Source organism: Hippichthys cyanospilos, chromosome 4, assembly GCF_059441005.1.
Source record: "Hippichthys cyanospilos isolate Australia breed blue-spotted pipefish chromosome 4, RoL_Hcya_1.0, whole genome shotgun sequence".
In the NCBI taxonomy this organism is placed as follows: domain Eukaryota; kingdom Metazoa; phylum Chordata; class Actinopteri; order Syngnathiformes; family Syngnathidae; genus Hippichthys; species Hippichthys cyanospilos.
Window position 1 is genome coordinate 5,987,885 of NC_142372.1, and position 22,536 is coordinate 6,010,420.

Consider the following 22,536-nt stretch of genomic DNA (forward strand, 5'->3'; position numbering starts at 1 on the left):
GAGTGAATTTGTTGCGTAATGTTACCATCCAGAGGTGGAAAAAAGTCACAGAAGCGCGTCATAAATAATCCTCAATTCGACACCTTCAAGTTTCAAGCATGTCAAGTCCCCGCTAAATTTCCCTCAAGTCAAAAGTGAAGTCGACTACTCGCTGTTGTTTTTAGGTGCGGTAGGTTATCTCTAGAATAAACGAGACTTTGCGTGGTTTGAACAAATCTGTTGTCAGTTCCCGGCAACACATCACGAGATCTGGCCGGGGTGTGATAGGGAGGATTTCAAATCGCTCAACAAACAAGCGGCGCAAATCCCTCTCGGTGATAGATAGACGAGGGGGAAAAGTTGCCGTTTGTGAGCGATGACGGCTAGTGTCTACATGCTAAAATGACCTTTGTGGCGGGTGTTGGATCGGGGGGTCTTGAACATCTCATCTCCAACCTTCGACGTTGCCATCATTCTGGTTTGAAGGTGCCAAAAGCAGCAGAGCACCACTTTGGGAGACGGGTTCCAGAGCTGGATTTGGATCACTTGACTCAGTAGATGAGGGCCAAAATGCTTACACTTACAGTATGTGTTGCCGTGACTTATACGGGCAGGAATGTGTTGCAAAGATGTGTCACAGCATCCTGGAAAGCAGACAGAAATCTCCTATATTCTCAAAAGCAGACATCAGCAGCAGCTTACCGCAGTTACGCAGAAAAAGTAACGTAAGTAAGGTGACTAACTTAGATTACTACCTGCTTTTATAGTTACATTCAGCAGATAGATAATCTTGATATAAAAATGATACCTGGTCTTGCCACATCATTGGAAGTGCATTTTTAACTCTTTCAGTGCCATTGACGAGAATTCTCGTCTTTTAAAGTAGTAGTATCTCGTCAAATAATTTTTTATGGAGGGTAGCTGACACCCTTGACTAGTGTTTACCTAATATAAAGCCAATTTTTGCACTGTAGTGATAACTGTGAACTTTGGATGGCAGTGTTTCCACACTTACAACACAGCTATTACCTACATCAATTTTAACTGAAGAATGGAAGTCAATCTTTCATATAGCAGCACCCATAAGTACATAGATATCGCACACAGTTTTCTGTCGGCACTGAGCGTCATCAGTTACATTTACGAATATGACCCGACCGATGAATAGCTAAAAAAGGATGAAAAATCAAGAAGCTATCCTCTACGAAACTCACTGCTATGAAGTGTGAAATACAGAATGCAACCGATCATTACATTGTGAAAGATTGTTTTGCGTTTTTCTCAAAATTTACCGGAGCTATGGCGTTCAAAAATGTGTAGAAAAAATAAAAAGGAAATTTTGACCCTGTGTTTTGGCACAATGGGTGTCAGTGTCCAAAAAAACGAAACAAAAAAAGCCCCAGAAATGAAAAAATTCACCAAAATGGTCCCATTCAATAGGCCTGTAACCAGAATACAAATGACTCACTCGCTACAGTTCTTGTATCTCATTTCGAGAACCACTGATGTACACAGTCTCTTGAGAGATACAAATGGACGATCTGTTCTCATCCAAGAAGTGCGAACAGAAACAGCAATCTATAAGACCAACTGGAAGCCCTTAAGACCAGATGGTAGAGCATGCTCAAGGCGGTTGACAATGTAAGGATTCAGCGTTGACAGTTCCAAGTTGACCGTAACCAGAAGCAGGCATTAGTACTCCATTAAGTAATCTTGTCAAATCAGCACCAACGAGAAACACTGTCAGGCTTGCAGTGAAGCTCCGTGGTACAAGAACTGCGAATCCTACATGGGAAAAAGTATCTAAAGCAAGTTCCAGGAATCATGTCAGAGCAGAAATCCCATGAAGAAGAAGGTCTTCCACAGGACTGTCAAACATGAAGACCCATGCACGCACACTCGTCAGTGTGTTCTGGAGGCCTGTTTCCTGTCTATCTGACATACTTTTTCACACAGCAAAACAAAAACACACGGGTCAGCTCTCCTGCTGCCCTCATCTGCTCGTCCAGACACCACGGCTTCCTCCGTGCTCTCCACCCATGGGACACGTGCGGACGTTGAAGCAGAATTGCTGGCAGACAGACTGACTGCTCACTACGAAGATGGTTGCCCATCTTGCTATATCGCAGTTTGTTGTTCATTGCTCCAACAATATCCTTCTGAGATCCAGACGATTTATTTGTGTCCACTGTAGTGGACATTTGTTTTTGGTGCATAGCTTTTGATTCACTCGCTCTATCCTACTAAGTCCATGTGTGTTCTTAATAAAGTAATGGACACTACATTGGACACAAACGGGTCTCAGGAGGATATCACAAATTCAAGACAAAGAATGTTCCATACGAGGACCTCTTTGTCCGTTTTTTCACTGTAGTTTATTTTTTTCAGTGTGGTTAGCTTTAGTCTTTGAGTTTTCTGTGTGATTTGACCGTCAGTTGAAAATTCCACAACTGATGGATGGGCAGAAAGTCACTTTAACGTACTATGAAACTTTTCGGTGGTTCTTGAGCAAAGTCTTTACTGGCAAAATGTATTTATTTTTTTGCCATAATTGGAAATTTTAGAATTTTGAAGCTTTCTTGAATTGGTCTCACAGGAACAACCCTTTAATTCCGTTTTTTTTCCATGTAGTCTGTCACAGTGGGAAATAGGGAGTACACAGATGGACTTATTTTGTTTTAATTAGATGTGTCATTCGAATTGAGGTGTGATTTTATTTAGTCTAGTTTCAGTGCCACGTTAAAACCTCAAACTCTCAAGCTGTCGTGTCAAGCTGTTTTTGTAATTTCATTCCAAGTCTAGTTTCGAGTCAATATTCCGAGTCTAGTCTAGTTTACGTTAGATTTAGTCCAAATTCTGCTCCTTGCGTGAGAATATTGGGAAAAAAAAATTCCCAATACATTTCAGTAAATGGTCAATTACAATAGGATTTTCAATATTGCTAGCTGTGATCAATTCTACAACACAAAACAATACATTTTACAGTATAAGTCGGTGACTGTATTATTCTTTCAAATTCTTCTTTAAAAGTTCTGTTTTTGGGAGGATACCTGCATTCTTTTGAAGCCCTTGAACATTACAAATCTAAGACAGCACTCCAATAAATTCATAATAATTGCAAAGAATTTTATGAAAAGGATATTGTCATGAATAGAAAATCAATTGAAAAAAAAAAAAGAAAAGAAACTCTTAAGTGTGGGTAAATGAATCCAATTGTGAAAGGACGATCCAGCAAACTGGAAAATTGGCAGCTCACAAAAGATTTACTTGGTTGCGTAATTTCCCTCTCGATGGGTCGTCAGGCGCTCTCGAGAACCAACTTATTTGTGTGTAATCTATTAAAATGTCACTTTTACATAATATGTCCGTTTTAAGGTGTTGTGGAGAGATTTTTTTTTTTTTCCTCACAAAAAGTTTCTTATTTTAGGAGGTTAAGCAGTTCCCCACTTGGCCTCACAGCGTGGATTTCTTGTCATAGTGAGGTCATCCGTAATAAAGTGCACTTTCGGTCTGATTTCGCGTCGCCTGTAACATCAGAATCACGCCGACCGGCATCTTCACGCCACGTAACCTTGCGCTGGCTTTTAATCCGAGCGGCGTAAAAGGTATGAGTTTCTCCCGCAGGACCCGGGCTCCCATCTGCAAGTCATTAGCTCCGCTGACTGATTTGTCGACGGACTCAATGAAGTAGTGACAATTTTCATCTTAACTTTCACCCACCTGTCTCCACCTTGGTTTGCGATTAAAGCGGCCCGATCATCTGGATCTCATCAGTTCGGGCCTGTCTCGACGGTTTATGGGTGATTATTCGCTGGTTCACGAGGGGGGGGGGGGGGGGGGGGGGTGATGCTGCATGGAGTCTGTAGATGAATAAAACACAACTTATTGTGGAACATCCCCGACTTCTAAATCGCACACTTTTGTTATGCATTTCCTCGCCTCTTGTGTGATATTTGTTGTGCGGTCTTCCCGCCGCTACACTCAATTCCTCTTGTGATGTGCGGAACACGTGTTGGGCCACATGTGACAAATGCTCTAAATCACTTTTAGGGGGGAATGACTTCCACGAATGAATTAAAATGGAACTTGACGGATGATATTTTTAGAGCACTACCGATTAGTGTTGTACAAAAGAGTATTGGGGTCACACTTTAAAAGGGCAAAACAAATACTATATTTAGAGCTGTCACAGTTGAATCTCTATTGATTTACCTCAAATTACCCGATTTTTAAAATAATCTACCCGGGTTGAATCTAATATGAAATGAATGGATATAACTTCTCCTTAATCATTATCTTATGCACATATGCAGCAAAAGTTGCCTATGCTAGCACATCAGCTTTCAATTAGGATTCACTCAATTAGCATTAGCGCGCTAGTGATTACCATACACAGTATGTACAGACACCTGTAATAGTGTACTCAAAGTCAACTGTCTGTTAGTTACTATGAGGTCAGTAACTTCCTGTTCATCTTCTTCTTTTTTTGGCAAGCTGGGGAAATGTTAGTAAACTTATTTCTATAGAATTATCTATTATCTATTCTATAGAAATATATATATATATATATATATATATATATATATATATATATATATATAAAACATAATTTAAATAATAATGATATAATGACCCATAGTAATATATATATATATATATATATATATATATATATATATAAAACATAATTTAAATAATAATGATATAATGACCCATAGTAATGCAAAGTCATTATTCAAACCTTTTTTCTCTTGGTTGTTTGCTCTCTCCAGGAGGAAATGCTGCGAAGGCTTCAGGTTTGTGATGGGCCAGTGCGTCCCTGAAAGTAGGTAAAACACACCATTTTTTAAATTTGTGTTGTTGTTGTTCTCCGACACCTAGATTGACACCCACACACACTCACACACATATGATTCCCATGCATCCAGCTAATCTTCCTCCATTCCGCCACTTTTATAGCTGGGAAACATCCTGTGCCAAAACAAGGTCTGCAGACCACATTGGTTTAACGTGGCGCTCCAAATAATTCCCCATCATTGGCTTTTTGTCACTTTGTAACGATGACGTAAGCCAAATTAGCTCACTGCTGGCGTCAGCAACAAAGCACTTGGATTTGCGCTTCGTTGTTGTGCTTCATATGGAATATATCATCAATCATTATGAAATATATCATCAATCATCATGAATATTGTTGCATTCTTAAGACTGACAGTAAATACAGTGAACAACGGATGTTAAAAATCACCCAAAATGGCCTGTCCTCTGGGGTTCTACTATGAAATATATATATATATATATATATATATATATATATATATATATATATATATATATATATATATATATATATATATATATGATCAAATGTTCTATGACATAAAGGTAGTCAATGTAGTATTAATAGCTAAATTATTATTTTCATACCAATAAAGTAAAACTAGGTAATTGTGCCTTCAATACAAAAAAAAAAAACTCTCTTTCGTTGTGGTTATTTCATACTTGCCTTGTGATAGTTCCCTCCATGTATTTTTTTTCTGTGCAGGTGTAGACGTGTGCGCCACATCACCGTGCGAGCAACAGTGCACTGACAACTTTGGGCGGGTGGTGTGCACATGCTACCCCGGTTATCGCTTCGACCGGGAGAGACACCGCAACCACAAATCTCCTTATTGTCTTGGTTAGTTAGTAATGACCTCTGTGTGAGGCCAAAGGCTGATATTTATTTTTCAGGAACCTCAGAGATTACATATATACAACCTTTTTACATAACCTTTTTTGGACCTTTCTTTAGTCTTAATTAGTCGGGTTTTTTTTTTCTTTTGATGCAGACATCAACGAGTGCGAGGAGTCGGACGCCAACGTGTGTGAGCATGAGTGCGTTAACACGAGCGGCAGCTTTCTATGTCGCTGCTACAGTGGATACATTCTTGCCTCCGATCAGCGGTCCTGCATTGCAGTGCACAACCGTAAGATGCTAATAAGTCCACGAGCCTCCTCTTGCCTATCTGTCGTGTTTAGAAATATTTAATATCATTATTATTACATCATTATATATATATATATATATATATATATATATATAAGCATGTGTTGGCCATTTTGCTATTTTTGAAGTGATCAAATATGATTGCCTGGCTGCTAAATGACCGTGTTGCCTTTATATGAAAAGGATATGAAATGGGCTGCATAAATAAAATCAAAAATGCATGTAGACTTCATTTATTGCAGGTGCACCTCCTGCATGTGAACCCATATGAAGATATGAAAAGCTTGTGCATGTGCAGTAGACATGTAGTCATTCTATATTTTTATATCCACTCCATGTGGAGCAGCTGGATGTTTTTATGTTATAAATCCAAAGCATGAAGCGGAGCAATAAATCCACGCAGTGTATACGGCTTGCCAGAGGCGCAGCAACATGTCGCATGAGAAGTTTATCTCAGTTGTCAATGCAGATGTTGGATTTAGTACAATAATGTGGATTTTATTTTGTTTTTTTTACTCTAAGCAGAACTCATAATATAATTGAACTCATTCAGGTTGAAGTAAAAATGATATGCTTATATTTATATACATCAAAAATATAATAAAAATTCATTTACCTTTTGCTACTTAGCTTCAGTGTCATCTTGAGTGGTGTGAGACGTCATGTGTTTTAAAACATATATAATTTATAGGTTGTGTCATGTGTTTCTTGATTAAAGTAGATTTATGAAATTGCTTTATTTTATTTGAGGTGTGTTGTGCTGGTTTTCAGTGAGCTCATCCGGGAAGTCGGACACGCTAATGAGCGCGGGCACCTGCTCCTTTACCTGCCAGGACTTCATCAACATGAAAAGCAGTCTGCTGCAAATAAAACTGCGGCTGGCAAATTCGCAGGTAGCCTTGGCGGAGGTCTACTTCTGGTTTGACGTAGTTTATAGTTTTAGCGCTAATTCGCTTCTTGTGCGGGCAGGTTCCTGATCTCCTGGCCAACCGCAGTAAGAAACCTTCTTTTGGGAGGCCGGGAAAACGTCCCAACAGTGCATGCCGTCCTGGTCTACCTGGACCGCCAGGACCTCCTGGGGTCCCAGGTGACCCCACCTACATATCTAATTTTCTTCACCAATTCAAATCCTCATGCCTGTTTACCTAATCTGCAATAGAATGTTCCTACCTAACCAAATTATCTTTATTCGAAACCTACTGCTCAGGTCACCCAGGTGGACCAGGAGTTAAAGGGGACCAAGGCGGGGAAGGCCCTCCAGGTCCTCGGGGGCCCCGGGGGGACATTGGACCCATAGGTCCAGAGCCAGATCTGAGGCACATCAAAAGAGGCCGCAGAGGACCTGTGGTAAAAATAAAATAATAATAACATTAATAAAAATACACAACCGTACTACATGTAACTTTGCATTGACAGGTATAAAGTTTTATCTTTTATTCTTCATGCAGGGACCACCCGGGGCCCCCGGAAGAAACGGTTTAAAGGTCAGTTTAATATCTCAATACACGCATACCAGAAAATAAATACAAAAGCTATTTCCTCACGTTTATGTCCATGTTAGGCGATGAAATGCTACCCTCTAGTGGATAAACTGGCAGCTACAACAACATCCACCAATGACTTTATTTTCTTTAATTCTAAATATACTGCATGTTATTCTTGATTAATATCTCTTATATTTAAGATGCTTTTTGTTTTGTTTAAACCATTTTATATATTTGCCAATTTCAGGGTGAACGAGGAGCCAGTGGTCCCAGTGGTCCCCCTGTAAGTTTTTTGCACATTTTAATAAAACAAGTGAGAACGTTGTATACACTGTTTATGGGTCCATATGTCATGTTGATTTATGTACAAAATGACAAGAATTATGATTTTTTTTATTATTTTTACTGTTGGTATTATCAACGACAGTAGTATGATTTTATCATCATTATCATTTTAAAATAATTATGATTTGTATTAATTGTTATAGTAGTAGTAATAAGGACAAATATAGTACAAAGGGGTTCATACTAAATTATTCATTTATAATTCATGTTGGAATAACTCTTATTTAATGGTAATCATGTCTAAACATGAATTCTGATTAATTTTACTGTTGCGGAATATGAATTAAGCAGAAAAATGCAATTGTTTTTATTCGTCTCAGGAGGCGGCCATCTTGCCACTTGCTGTCGCCTAAACATGACATCACAGTTACTCTGGGGATAGGAAACGGAATTGGGTCATGTGACTGAGCCGTGATTGTTAGCTCTGACAACTGTGTAGTCAATTTGAAATGACAGATTTTTTTTTTTTGACAAAAGCAGTAGTATTTAGTATGGAATGAATATATTATTGTAGATTAAAAAAAAGCTAAGAAAACAAGTGCAATAATGATTCTAATTGAAAAATTAAACATGCAATTGGACACATACATGGACATATTTAAAAGTGGTTTTCAGTATAATCAAAACAAAATAATGCTAAATATTAGATCAATTAACTATTTTAAAATGACTTTTGCACCCCATTTTTGAATACTATAAGCGTCTTTCTAATAGGCTTCTATGTTGATTATTTTGAAATAATGTATTGGAACAGGTCTTTATTGAATTGGATTACATCTTTATTGTTCATCTCACCAAGAGTTATATTTTGGAGAATCCATGCCTGCTATCGATTATCAAATCTATCCGTCAGGGTCCTCCCGGCTCCTTCGACTTCCTGCTGCTGATGATGGCCGACATTCGCAACGACATCATCGAGCTGCAGGAGAAAGTGTTCGGAGAAAGGAGGGGCATCTCGTTGGACTCTCCCTCCGGTGTGGACTCCGATTTTGCAGAGTGGGGATCCGGCCAAGGCGAACTCCTGTTCAGTACCTGAACTTTTTGGAATGCGTCTGATGACATTATTAAAAGGAAAAAAAATGGAGGATTCTGAAAGGACATGAAGGACTTGAAAGGACAAGCCTTATTTATCCCTATCGTCTCTTCTTCATATTCTCTCTTCCTGCTGCAGCTTACCATGAAAACAGGGACTCTTCTTTGGAATTACAGTTCGATTTTTATTGCCAGTATGCACTGAGAGGGAATAAAGTCATGTTTTCAAAATCATTTTTGTTCATTTGAAATGAAAAATTGTACTTGTAGTGATGGGAAAATGAAGCTTCAAGAAGCACTTGTTATGTTTTTTTTTACTCCTTTAGATCTGTGGTTCTCAACCTTTTTTCAGTGACGTACCCCCCTGTGAAATACGTTTTCAGCCAAGTACCCCTTGCACCATCGCAAAGTATTTTTAGGTGTCTGATTTTGTTTTCCAAAAAAAGTCATAAAAAACACATAAGGTATCCTCTTTTGGATCACATAAGAAATGTATTTTAAAAACAAATAACTTAATCATTATTGTATATTTGTCTACAAAAAATAATCAAAATAAAGTGTCAGACCTTTTCTCAAAAAGAAATACATATAAATATGTATTTGTCCACAGAAAAATATTAAACATAAAGTGTCCTCTTTTGGGATAAAGGTAGAGATCTTTTCTCAAAAATAAATCATTAACTTAATTATTAAGAAGCATTTGTCCACAAAAAATAATCAACCTAAATTGTCAGACCTGTTCGCAAAAAGAAATAATTATAATTTAATATTTGTCCACAGAAAAAAACACTTCTTAGTGTCCTCTATTGGGCTGATAGTAGAGTTCTGTTCACAGAAATAAATCATTAATTTTACAGGTAACAGGACAAGTTGGAACAAACCATTCTAGTATGGGGGAGAAACTACAACCTGCTCAGCATAAAATTTGTTTTATGAACTTAGATTGAAAATTATGTCAATTTCCTTGGTACCCCCATTTGAGAACCACTGCTCCAGGATGGCGCTCTTGGTTTAAAGATAAAAATAAATTTCCACTGGCAACTTTGAATCAAGTGTTCAATCGAACGGAACCTTAAAATATCCCAAGTGCTTCATGAAGCTTCATTCGTGCATCACGACATATTGTTATGAACAACTCAGAAGCGATGACTGATTTTTATTGATAAGCATGAAGAAGGCTGAGGGAAGCGGCTAGTTTCCTCACCCAAACAACAAACGTTATACATTATGTCATTTCAAGGGCTGAAGCAGGAAATTTGCGAGGATTTGTTTATTTTTTGTCGGGATGAATGAAATCACAAGCAAGCACAGTGTACTGTTTTTATCACGATGTTTATCTGATAAAGGGGGAAATAGGCTGATTAGAGAGGGACGAACCATTTTCAAGATAAACATTCTAAAGCTAGCTTAGATGCTACATAGCAACCTCCTGCAATGACACTTAACATTGCACGAGTGTTTGGTAAAATGAAAAAAAAAGTACTCAAATAACGATTCAATTGAAATGCATAGCACACAAAAAAATATATTTGATTGAAATGTTGAAATATTTGCTGTTGGAACGTTTTGAAAGGTTAAATGGGTCACTCTAGCATTGGAGGACATTTGTTTATTGAATCCATTATGTTTATTAAAACAAACGTTCCCGTTCTTACCAGAGGCAGCAATAAAACAAATAATAATTTTTAGGGGGTTCCTGAATTATTTGATGCTTTTAATACTATTTTAAAGCGTTTTTTTTTTTTCATTTGTTGTTGTTTTTTGTTTTTTTTAGCTCTGGTCTGAGGAGAAATACATTTACTCACAAATTCCATTATATAGTATTTTATGTGTGGATTATTTAAAGTTTGAGATCTTAGTAGATGCAGAATATGGCCCCAAATTCTGGAATGACCCAAATGAAAATAGAGAGGATTGAGGTGTAGAATTATGACATTTTTTTAGCAGAGGATGAGCAGAGGATGGCGCTAAAGTGCACTACCAGCCTTCCATACCGATGTTTTTTTTTTTTTTTTTTTTTTTTTTTTTTAATCATACAAGATTTAGGTTTCAGGATATAATGTTTTAAAAATTTGAAATTTATACTTTTTTCCTCAGGGTGAAACAAAAATTATTTTTGAATTATAGAATAAGATTTCTTATCTTCTTTTTTCAACCATCTGATTTCATTTTGAAAACATTACATACATTTTTCATTAACTACATTTTTTTTCTTGAATTAGCAAAAAAAATCTTCCACAGAACCTTTTATTATATTACAAATTTTTCATTTGTTTCTTCTACCATTTTCTTCCTCTATTACTTATATTCTGCTCAATTTCAACGTTATTTCGTTTTTGAAAATAACAGACCTCCTTATTCTCAATATTTTTCTCAAACTACAAAAAAATATTGGAAAAAATTACCGTTCAAAAACAACTGTTATCCTCACATACACACCTGTTACTTTTTTTTTCATCACTTGTTTTGAACGATGTTTTTTTTGGATTCTCAATCCAGAGCAGCTATATGTGTGCATTTTCTAATAAGGTCGTAAATACTCCTGCTTTCTCACATAAACACACTCACACACACTCTAAGGGAGTTTTCTATTTTAGGGGGGACATCCAATTGACATAATGCATTTCCTAGCCCGTACTAATCTCAATCAAAATTCAATTCAAATCTAAGAGCAAATCTTGACTCTCGAAAATAGGTCTGAATTTGTGGGATCCAACATAATGGTCCCCGCAAATGCAAGAGGTCCCCGCAAAGACAGTAATACCAACCCCACCATGTAGCAAAAACATAGTACACAAAGCACACACACATTCTTTAACCCTAGCGTGGTTAGGTGTCATTATGGGAAGTTTAAGTAGCAGAGGTCAGAGGTAAAAACAGCTGGGGGGGATAATTGCACACTGGGTGGAGCTTGCCTGGGCTCGCTCCCACCGCCACTGGAAACACACACTTGCACGCACGCACACTGTCTGTCTGACGTGTGGTGGTCTTTCTAGTGTTTGTGTGCAGTTATCCAAGTACATATATTGACATACAAGAGCTATTGTTTAACGTGTGCGCCTAAGTGCCTCACATGACAGGCATCTCCTCCGGTTGCCAGGGCGACCAATGACCGGGGCCCCAAAACAACAGGAAACAATTCGCTCACAAAGTAAGTAATAAGTAAGAAAGCATGTTATGTGCCAGAAGGAACACAAGAGATGAGCTCATTTCAGTGGGCCTCTTGTCATGCAATCGGAGGCCCGCCCCTTGACCTGCGGGGGGCGCCGAAGGGGAGCGTGACGGAAGAGGCTGAGAGAGCAAGAAGACGATCAAACGTGAGTGTTTACAGTTAAAAATCTCCATTAGGAGACTCGACTCAAAAAATTATAAACCTTTTTAAGCTAAGGTACACTTTTTTCTTTGGGAAAATCTCTAGGCACGCCACCAGCCGAAAATTTTAAAATTCAAAACTACAGGAAGTATTTTTATTTTCAATATATCAACATGGAAGTAAAAAAAGTTATTTTTAATTCTTTTATCACATAAATTGCAATGAGAACGGTGATTGACATGGCCCAAATAACTGGCTTGCTGGATGTAAAAAAAATACTAATGATTAAAAATGGGACTTGACCTATGCAAAATCTCGATACTAATAATCTGAACACTTACACTTTTTAAGTAAAAGCAACCAATGAGGTAACTCATTTGGCAACAATTAGCACTCTTTCATTTAGCACTTGACAATGCTGTTGAAAGTAGCACGCTCTTGTTAGCTTGCTAGAATGCTAGCGAGTCCGCTAGCATGCTATTGTTAGCATGCTAGCGTGTTAGCAGACTTTTATAATGGATGTTAATAGGCCTTTATGCTATTATAATTGTATTTCATATTTAGATAATATAGTTAACCTTTAATATTATGTTTTCTGTATTTCACACTTCTCACACCATTCCTAACCTCAATAAATGCCTATGGTAAAAAAAAGGCATGGATTATGTTGATGTTACTTTCTCTGGGAATATTGTTGTCATGCATTAACTATGCAGCTCTTGGAGGTCAAATGTCGGCCCCATGACGGCGTGTTGAGTCAGTGGCATACATAAAATGTGACAGATACTTTGATCATGTCGGCAAAAGTGACAAGGATATACAAATATACACATTATTTTTTTAAGTGTTTCCAGGGATGGTTTAATAACATCATGTCCATCATCGCTTGGGTATTCGGCACACACACACACATACAAATGTCTTGATATCTAACACGCACACATGCTCCTCTGCACGAAACACCTGACAGGTGCGGGCGTGGCCTGCTGGCGAGACACGCTACCTTGACACGCTAACTCATTCTTAAATCTGAGGGACGTGCCCCAGGCACAATGCTGAGCTCCAGCTTGCTTTCCTGTGTGTGTGTGTGTGCGTGTTTGCGTGTGTGCGTGTGTGTTGCTTGTATGTATGCATATTTGTATATTAAGAAATTACACTGAGACAACAGCTTGAGTAAAGAGCTGCATGATTTTGGGCTCGATAGTCATATGTTGAGAAAAAAATACTGCATATCTGCGTTACAAATATGTAACTTGTGTATAAGATTTGTTATATTTGAGGAAAGACGTGTATAACACATAAACTATAATGTTAATCCGTGCACATTATTTTGGCCAATCCTTTGGTTTTATATCATTGGAAGAAGACACCAGGGAGCTGAAATTTCACCCAGATGGCGACAACATGTCCACATTCAACATGGCTTAACTACTTAGTTATTATTCTACCAGGTGTGTGCCATCCTTTGGTTAAAATACTTTGAAAATGATGTGGAAGAAAATGATCCAAAAATTATCAAAATACTGTAGAACATTATGAAAATAAAGAAGAGAAAATGATTATATGATTAAAAACTAGCCAGTTTTACATTTACATTTAAAAGACCGACGAAACATGTAGAAAAAAGCCTGCTGATTGGTAGAAATAAATGATTATACGATGCAATATTTGAAGAGATGGGCTATTTTATTTACATCCTTTATTTTCAAAGAAAGCGTGTTGAAGAATACGTTAGGGTTTTGGGAGAGAAACATGATATATTTTCAAAATTAAAGCAGTATATTCCAATCCTGACATTTGAACATTTTGGCAAGGACTGTGTGTTTTCAAAACTGAGCAAACGTATGAGAAAATAACGTGACACTTGTGTCAGTGGCTAATGCATGCTAACAAACAGCTAACAGGTTTACGCACAACTACAACAAGGCAAAATCTTTGCTCTGTAACTATGCATGCCCGTAATAAAGCTTAGCATGTTGCTTTCGTGCAAACATAGCTCAAACCATGTTTCGCTTCTGTGGTATATTTACCATGCGGGTGAAGCCATGCGTGACGATTTGCGCTTCCCTTCATGGGAATGTTACACCATGACAGGCATTGTTACAGAAGAACAGCACAATCGCGGAGAGGGCGGATTAATAGCAAACACTCTGTATAAACTCCTCTGGCCCCAGGCACTCGGGCTGCAAACACCTTGGCTTCCTGCGCCATTTATGAGCACTTCGCATGCACGCTGGCGTGGACCGGCCTCAGGGAGAACCTGGCGGTAAAGTCTACGAGACTGTTTGGTCTCCAACGCCGCCGAGGTTCTGACCTAGCCCGCGGCGGTGCATTTGATGCCGCTTGCAGGAGGTGCGCATGTTCTGGGGGCCGCTGCAAATCTAGTGCTGAATAAGCACAGAGACCGGCTAGACCAAGTTTTTTAGATCATACTAGATCTAGATTTGAGTGTGACTAAATGAACAGACATTTCAGCAAAATTCCAGATTTCCAAATGGTCCAGAGAGTAGGTGATCTGACATGCTAGCTATGTGCTAATAATCTTGCCCAATATGACCCTCGTGGTTTATAATTGGTCAAGATAATGGATGTCTAGATATTTGGTGAAACGATTCTGTTAACTCTGTGTTGACCAAATTTGGAGAGAAACACGTAGCTAAACATTTTAACCTCTACATACATATAGTATGTAAATAGGTACATACACACGTACTCACATACAGACATACGCACGTATATACGTACACGCGTACGTGCGTAGGTACACATGTACATACATACTGTACATACATAATATATACATATATACAGACGTGTACATAATTACACATCCATGAATACACATGCGCATACATTGCTACATATATACATGTTTATATGCAGTACATACTGTACATACATACATAGATACTGTGCATACTGTACATACTTAAATAACTGTACAAAAATAGTACGCTTGTCCATAGATTAGCCAATCGAATAAAAGCGAGCTGTTTCCCTCAGTAAATAGGAAAATTCATAGTCGAAGCTACATAGCTAGCGATATCGTAACCCCGTCTGCGTTGAGTGCAGACGTCATCTTGTCGTGTCAGTGCATAATAAACGGAATGTTCTATTGATGAAGATGATAATGCGTGTTATTAAATTCCCTTGGAAAACAAATACAAGTTGTAACAATTCCTATGAGAAGCCGCTGAGTATTTCTTGTTGATGCTCGGGAGCCAAACCACAATGGCCATGGCACGCAAGCCAATAGCTCAACCGCTGAACCACTGAATCACGCGAGCTTTTTTTTAAATGATGTCTCCATAGAAGGGGAAGGAATTTCATGATAGCCACTCAACATGAATTTTTGTTTTTGACAAAAAAATTGAAATAGTTCTATCTATCTATCTATCTATCTATCTATCTATCTATCTATCTATCTATCTATCTATCTATCTATCTATCTATCTATCTATCTATCTATCTATCTATCTATCTATCTATCTATCTATACACATTTGTGTATACTCTACATATGCATGTATATTACACATACGTTTTTACTCATATACGTATTTATTAAATGTAGTTATTAGACCACGTTTCTCATCCTCTCGTAATTTGCGGTACTGAGCGCATTATTAATTTCTCAAAGGTAATACATAACGTACGTACTGAGAAAATGTGAAGCGGGAAGCACTGTGAATACTTGATGAATTGTCTCTATGTACGTAAATCTGCTTTGGTCAAATGGCATGAAGTTGCCGTGTTAAGTAGCGCTTATGTGAGCAATCACAACTACATCCTGTTCCAGTGTATTTCACATATGTTTGGATTTAGATTTTTACAGGGTCATGCTTCACCTTTGTCTCGTTAGTGCTGCGAATATTTAACATCACCTTCCAGGCACACATTGGTTTTTCATATTAAAAAAACATCTTGCACTGACTTGTCTGTGTAATCAGACACTCAAGTGGTGAATTTGTTCCAGAATAACCCCATTACCAAGTTGTTTTTAAGGTACTGAGGAGAAAAAAAATATTAGCTCTTTGCTCAATTTTGCTTATATTAGCACACGTTTTTTATTTTTCTTTGGCTTTTTTGTTTGTTTGTTTGTTTTAAGCGCACCGTCCACCACCATTGGCCTGTGGCTTGTTATGATGCAGCCTTCTCAATTCTCCTTAGCAACAGATGATCATATTTGTGACCAGGATTGGACCGCATAAATAATAATTTTTGCAACAAATTGTGAAGGGCACCTAGGCCTGTCTTGTCTTTTGAGTTGTGGTATTGTCGCGTGTGTATGTTTGCGTGCGTGTCAAAAATGAACAGGTCGTAACTTTCATGCCGTGAGCATGTCGACTTTTAAGTGTTGGTATGTGTGCGTGAGAGCCTTCCACCAGGTGTGTGCAGCACCGTTCATACAGGGTGGGGAAATCGGCAGGAAACTTTCCCGCCCATGAAAAAGTGTTTGACGGACACTTTAAAAGATTTGGGGGGAATTGGGAATTCACTCAGTCCTTTATCTCGTCACTTTCATCCTGCTGCAAAAGAATGCACAACTTGTAAAACGGGCTTCACTAAAGGACTTCAAAGCTGTAAAGTGGGAATGAATATTAAAAACACACACACACTGCGTTCATAAATCCAGAAGTTGCATTTACGGTTGTGAAAAGAAACTTGGAACAGTAACATACTCACAGCCAAAACATTCGGTATAGCTACACACACACACGCACACGCACACACACTAGATACACACATGTAGATAGTACACTTAAACTACTTGGTTAGCTTGTTTGTTAGCTAATTAAATTTACTCAGTAGGGTTGATAACAAACTATCAAATTTAACAATGAGTTAGTTAGTTAGTTAGTTAGTTAGTTAGTTAGTTAGTTAGTTAGTTAGTTAGTTAGCAACTCACATAAGTGATTGGTTTGTCATAAGAATAATCTAATCCAACTAAAAAATTAGTTAACATTACGACCAACCACTAACCAGCGCTGCATGCGTGATTGAAATGATTATCGACTCATGATTGCATGAAAAACGAGTCACATGACAAGCTAACTAAAGGGTGCTATTCTTAGTTAATTAGTAGCTAGCTAGAAACTAGCTAACTCAGCCCTTAGTAAAGAGGTCAAATGAATGTCTAACTAACAAACTAAATAAGCAGCTCACAAAATATTAGAAAAAACAATGCTTTGTGTTTGAATGACTGATTAATTAACTAGCTAGCTCACTAACTAGCGAAAATAAATAGCGGATTTGCGAAACATGCGAAACAGCATTTTGGACACAGTATCAATCAGATTTATAGTGATTAACTATCTAAACAACTAAAATTTTAGAAAACTAAAATTTGACAAGGTGGTGGTCTAACTAACGAAATTGTGAAACATGTGAAACTGCATTTTGGACACATAGCACATTGCAATCTAACTATTAACTACCATACTCACTAACTAAAATACTGAAAAACAGTAATTGTGACTAACTAACTAAAAACGTTAGAAAAAGTACATTTTGGACAAAAACTAAATTTGAACAAACTAACTATTTCACTCACTCCCATGTTTGAAATAGAAAAAAGGAAAGCTGAAAAATCCAAGCGCATTTTTGTTGGGCCAAGACACTAACTAACTTGCTAATTAACTACAGTAGCTCACTAAATACGGTAAGTTCATTGTGCATTGGACAAGGTGTGCCTCATGTTCAGAACTCAGGAAGTACCTCTCCACACTCCTTTGTCTTGGCTAATGGAGCCAAATTAAATGATAATGCAACCAAATCAAATAATATTCCATATTGTAGTGAGCGTCCGCCTCACAGCTGAGAGCTTATGAGCTGGAATCTTGGCTGTGGCGTTTGCAAGGGGTTTTCTGTCTATACTTCTGTCTCGTTCCCGAATTTCAAAAACACAGACTCATAATTACGAGCGTGCGCGCTTGTTTGCCCATATGTGCCCCACGTTTGCTGGTAAGTCCATTTGCCCCAAATCAACAAATGGCTCACCTGCCACCCTCATGAGAACAAGCACTATGGAAAATGCAATGGCTGGATGCCCCTTGTGCAGCAGTAATGAGTTTACAGTAGCGTGCTGCGAGTAGGATGAGTCAGTATCCAAACTTCCATCAAACAAAACAGCTCTGTGCCCGCCGCCGCCGCCGCCGTATGTCCCGAGGCCAAGTAACCTTTTGGCGCAGACTTGCTACAATGATGATTACGCTTCAATTATACCTGGAATGTTCGGATGGCTTCACATCAAAATTCACAATCAACTCACACATGCTCATTTTCTCACAAAAACAAAATATAACATTACATTAAAGTAAATTTCAGGGGAAGATGAGCGGGCCGCACAAAGGCCGCAAACCATACTTTGCACACAACTGGGATCGCAGGCGAGTCAAAGTGTTTGGATTGAAGTCAGGCCCGCCTCGCAAAAAGGGGGCCGAGTATAATAACACCTTGCAGGGATCAGAGTTTATTTAAGGCTGGTGACGCCCATTGGCATCCAGCACACACATGCTTGTTTACACCTGAAGTATTGCGACACACACTGCGTGTGCCAAGTGCGAGTTCTTTATCACCGAAAAATAAAAACCAAAAATCCCGTCTTTTGAACGACTCTCTTTCAATATCCAAAAGTCCCATCATTAATAGTGTGTATGTTCTTTTTTTTGTATTTTATTTCATTAGTTGAATGTAAATAATATTATAAATGACTGGCGTGTATTGAGAGGTCAGAATGGCATGGAAGTATAAATTTCTGGAAAATCACAGATGTTAAAATGTTTCCTTAGATGGAGAGATGGACAAGGGGTTGCCATGGCCACCCCTGACGAACATGTAACTCCGCCCCTGAATGTAATTAATATAAAGATAACAAATAATATTTTTGCTCAAATTCGAGTTATTTTTCAAATATAAGATGTAGTTTGTAGTGAAACCTGGGGTGTAAGGTGGTAAGCCAAATTATCATAACCTATTTTTTTACATTAAGATTAAAAGTAACTATTTTGTCTGTAACTATCTTTAGTGTACAAGTAATGCTTTTAAAAACACATTTTTCTACTTGCTGTCTATAAAAAAATGACATCACATGTGCTGCAGGCTCCCACTTACTGTTTTCTGGGTTTGGTCATGTGACTTTCTGAGCTGTGATTGGTTGTTAACTGAGATTTTACTTTAAATGTTGAGATGGAAAATGCAGATCCATAAAAATGAAATTCCTTGTGTTTATAAGCAGGTTAATAAAGTCATTTGACTTGCAGGTTGAATAGAAGCACAAACCGTGGCTGGCTTTTGACTTTTCTGAGCCTCGATTGTCGTTTTTCAAAACAAATTCGCCCAGCCCACTAATGCGTGATACTTATTCCATTCTGACACAATCTGTTACACACCGAAAGGTTGAATTAAAACAATAAGCTATGCATAGATATGCAGATATGATTGTCGCAAAGACTAACAAATCCAACCAGGTGAAAGACCATAGCCAGTTAGACTTTTTTTTTTTTTTGGGGGGGGGGGGGGGGGTGAACTTGGCGTGCTGTCTAAAACAGCGGCTGCCCGATTGTTTTGATAGGACAAAAAACGGAGAGCGATACATCCTTTGCTCTTTCTGTACACAGGCCCGGTGACCCTTGGCTCTGTCAGAGCAAACACAGTCTGCACGCAATGCACAATGATTAACCCCGAGATCCTCTATTCAAGGGAGGGATCACTGGGAAACACAAAAGGATGGACCTCTATGACTTGGAAAACCTCAGGCTCCTCCCCGATGCTGTAGTGTCAATATGGTGCTCGCAGCACTTTGAAAAGGACTGAAAACACATTTGGAATATTTGCCAAAGATTCGTTTTATTGTGTTTTTGGATTTGCTCCGAAGCAAAGTCGCATGTGCAATACAGTACAATTTATAGCCTGCACCGAAGTTGTGTGTTGGAAAATTCCTTTTCGCTCAGCAGAACAATAGATTAGATCGCCGTCCAGCAGTGAAAAGGAATACCATGCTTTCTTAAATTGAAACCTCGGGACAGAAAATACAATGGAAACAGCAGGGGGCCCAAAATTGAATCCGGTGGAACACCAAAATAACAGACACAATTTGTTATAAACTTTAAAATTGAAAACGTGAAGAATGTGTAAATGTATAATGCAATATATATATATATATATATATATATATATATATATATATATATATATATATATATATATATATATATATATATATATATATATATATATATATATATATATATATATATATATTGAATATGAAAGTTAACTTTAAAATGCATTTCATGAAATCATATAGCATCATTGCTTAAGTCATATATCCATGTTTTTGAAGACCCAAAAAAAAATTTTTTTTAGAGTTCACATATATATATATATATATATATATATATATATATATATATATATATATATATATATATATATATATATATATATATATCATACAGTAGATAATTTTAAAGCGTCTATGGGTCTCCTGAAAAGTGCTATTAAAGTCTCATTTAATTTCATAAAACAACTTAAAATATTTTTGACAACTGATTGCATTTCTTTCACATTGTTCATATATAAAAAAAGACTGGAAAATGAAACAGTGAAACTCCTGAGGTCATTCAGCGGCTAAGTTCACAGAATGTGTGTGAATGCGTGTGTGTGTGTGTGTGTATATATGTGCGTGCGAACGTGCGCATGCACGTGTGCGTGCAAAGGAGGGCAGAAGAGGTTAATGTGAGCCACGCATGACTTGATTTGCGTGCCGCTCTCCTCCATACGATTCCCCCTATAGAATAGAATAGAAATAACTGAGTGCATGTGGGGGGCAGCGTTATAAATAAACACGGTCCACATGGACTTGAATGGGACATTCAGGAGCCTTTACCTACTATATACAACTCATTTATGCCGTACCATTGAGTCTTACAATAAATGCAACAGAGTTTTTATTTTAATGACATGCATTTTATTAACTTTTTAAATATTTGTCAATCCAGTTTTGTTATGTAGAGGACAAGCCCTTAGATCGCCTCTTAAAACGCAGTTAAAACATCTTTCTGGAGCATATATATATATATATATATATATATATATATATATATATATATATATATATATATATATATATATATATATATATATATATATATGAATCTAATTTGAATTGAGAGTAAATTTATTGGAACATGAAGCAATTGATTGGTGGATTGTGTTATACAGATTGCACCTTGTTATTAGTGTTTTTTTTTTTTTTTTGGCTGACCCAGCAGGTTTAAGTCATTCTTTCTTTGGTTGGCGGGTACTATTTCATAGGGGTTATGTTCTTGAAAAAAGGTTTGAAAACCATTGGCTTATACAGCATTTTCCTATGTTTATCTTTGCTCCATATATTATGCTTGTTTTGATTTTCAGTTTTTCATTTCATATTTATTTTTGTATGTGCTGTTTTGTACACGTCTTTTACATAATCAAAGCAAGTTTTCCCTTTTTTCATTTCCTGCAACAAAATGATTTACAGAACGTGTCTTTGTTTATGTTTGGAAGTTATGATTTATAGTAAAAAAAAAAACCCACTCCAAATGTTAAAATTCCTAACAGTGTTTTATTAACACTGATAAACTATGAGAATCCCATCTAAGGGATTACTTCATTTCAGGATACCCTAAGGAAGGTAAGTCACATTCTTTGTAAAAATGTCAAGTACAAATCCTCGATTTTGAAACGTTTGCAATTGTCTGGCCCGTTTACCGCCGAGCGTCACATTTTTAGCATCTCGTAACACAACCCCAAACCACCGAGCTGACAACAGGCCAATTATTCCCCCGTGGAGGGTCATAACTCTCCTCCAACATGCAACTTGAAAATGTTTTGCTCTCACGACACTTTCCTTCCCCTCGTTATCCTCTCCCTCCACCATTTGCACTCACTTATGACACCTTAGTAGCAAAGAGTCAGAGGTGACAGAAAGATGGATGACCGAGATACTTCCGCACGCAACTATTGTTACACGCCAGCTTGTATGTGGGCTGTAAAGGCGGGAGGGGTGGCTGAGGGGGGTACCATTAGCTCAGTTACTAATCTGCTATTTGTGCCTGGTCAGGAAGGGAAGGTGATCCACTAACACACACACACACACGCACACACACTTTTAACATGGGGGAAGTATGTGTCCCTGTGGTGTTTGTGTTGCGTTCAGGGTTGCGTGTGAAGCGTGCTGCTTGCATGTGACCCCCGCTGACCCCTGTGGCAGCTCCTGTCGCGACCCGACCCCCCGGAGGAAGAAAAAAATGGCACGTCAATCAAGAGCGGGACCTTTCGACACAAGCTGCCACTATGGAACAGAATGTTGATAGGAACCGAGCGATAGAAAGTTAGCAAATATTAAAAAAAAA

General features: G+C 37.9%; 1 protein-coding gene across 1 annotated transcript in view; it reads left to right on the plus strand.

Moving 5' to 3' along the window:
- Positions 1-10,461, plus strand: part of LOC148424409 (collagen and calcium-binding EGF domain-containing protein 1-like) — a 31,629-nt gene extending 21,168 nt beyond the window's left edge. Inside the window, exons 3-11 of the mRNA XM_088413523.1 lie at positions 4,752-4,804; positions 5,522-5,656; positions 5,808-5,945; positions 6,737-6,858; positions 6,935-7,052; positions 7,173-7,312; positions 7,414-7,449; positions 7,697-7,732; positions 8,648-10,461. Coding sequence (XP_088269649.1) covers positions 4,752-4,804; positions 5,522-5,656; positions 5,808-5,945; positions 6,737-6,858; positions 6,935-7,052; positions 7,173-7,312; positions 7,414-7,449; positions 7,697-7,732; positions 8,648-8,830 — 961 coding nt within the window. The 3' untranslated portion in view covers positions 8,831-10,461. The remainder of the gene's footprint in view (positions 1-4,751; positions 4,805-5,521; positions 5,657-5,807; positions 5,946-6,736; positions 6,859-6,934; positions 7,053-7,172; positions 7,313-7,413; positions 7,450-7,696; positions 7,733-8,647) is intronic.
- Positions 10,462-22,536: the final 12,075 nt, after the last annotated feature.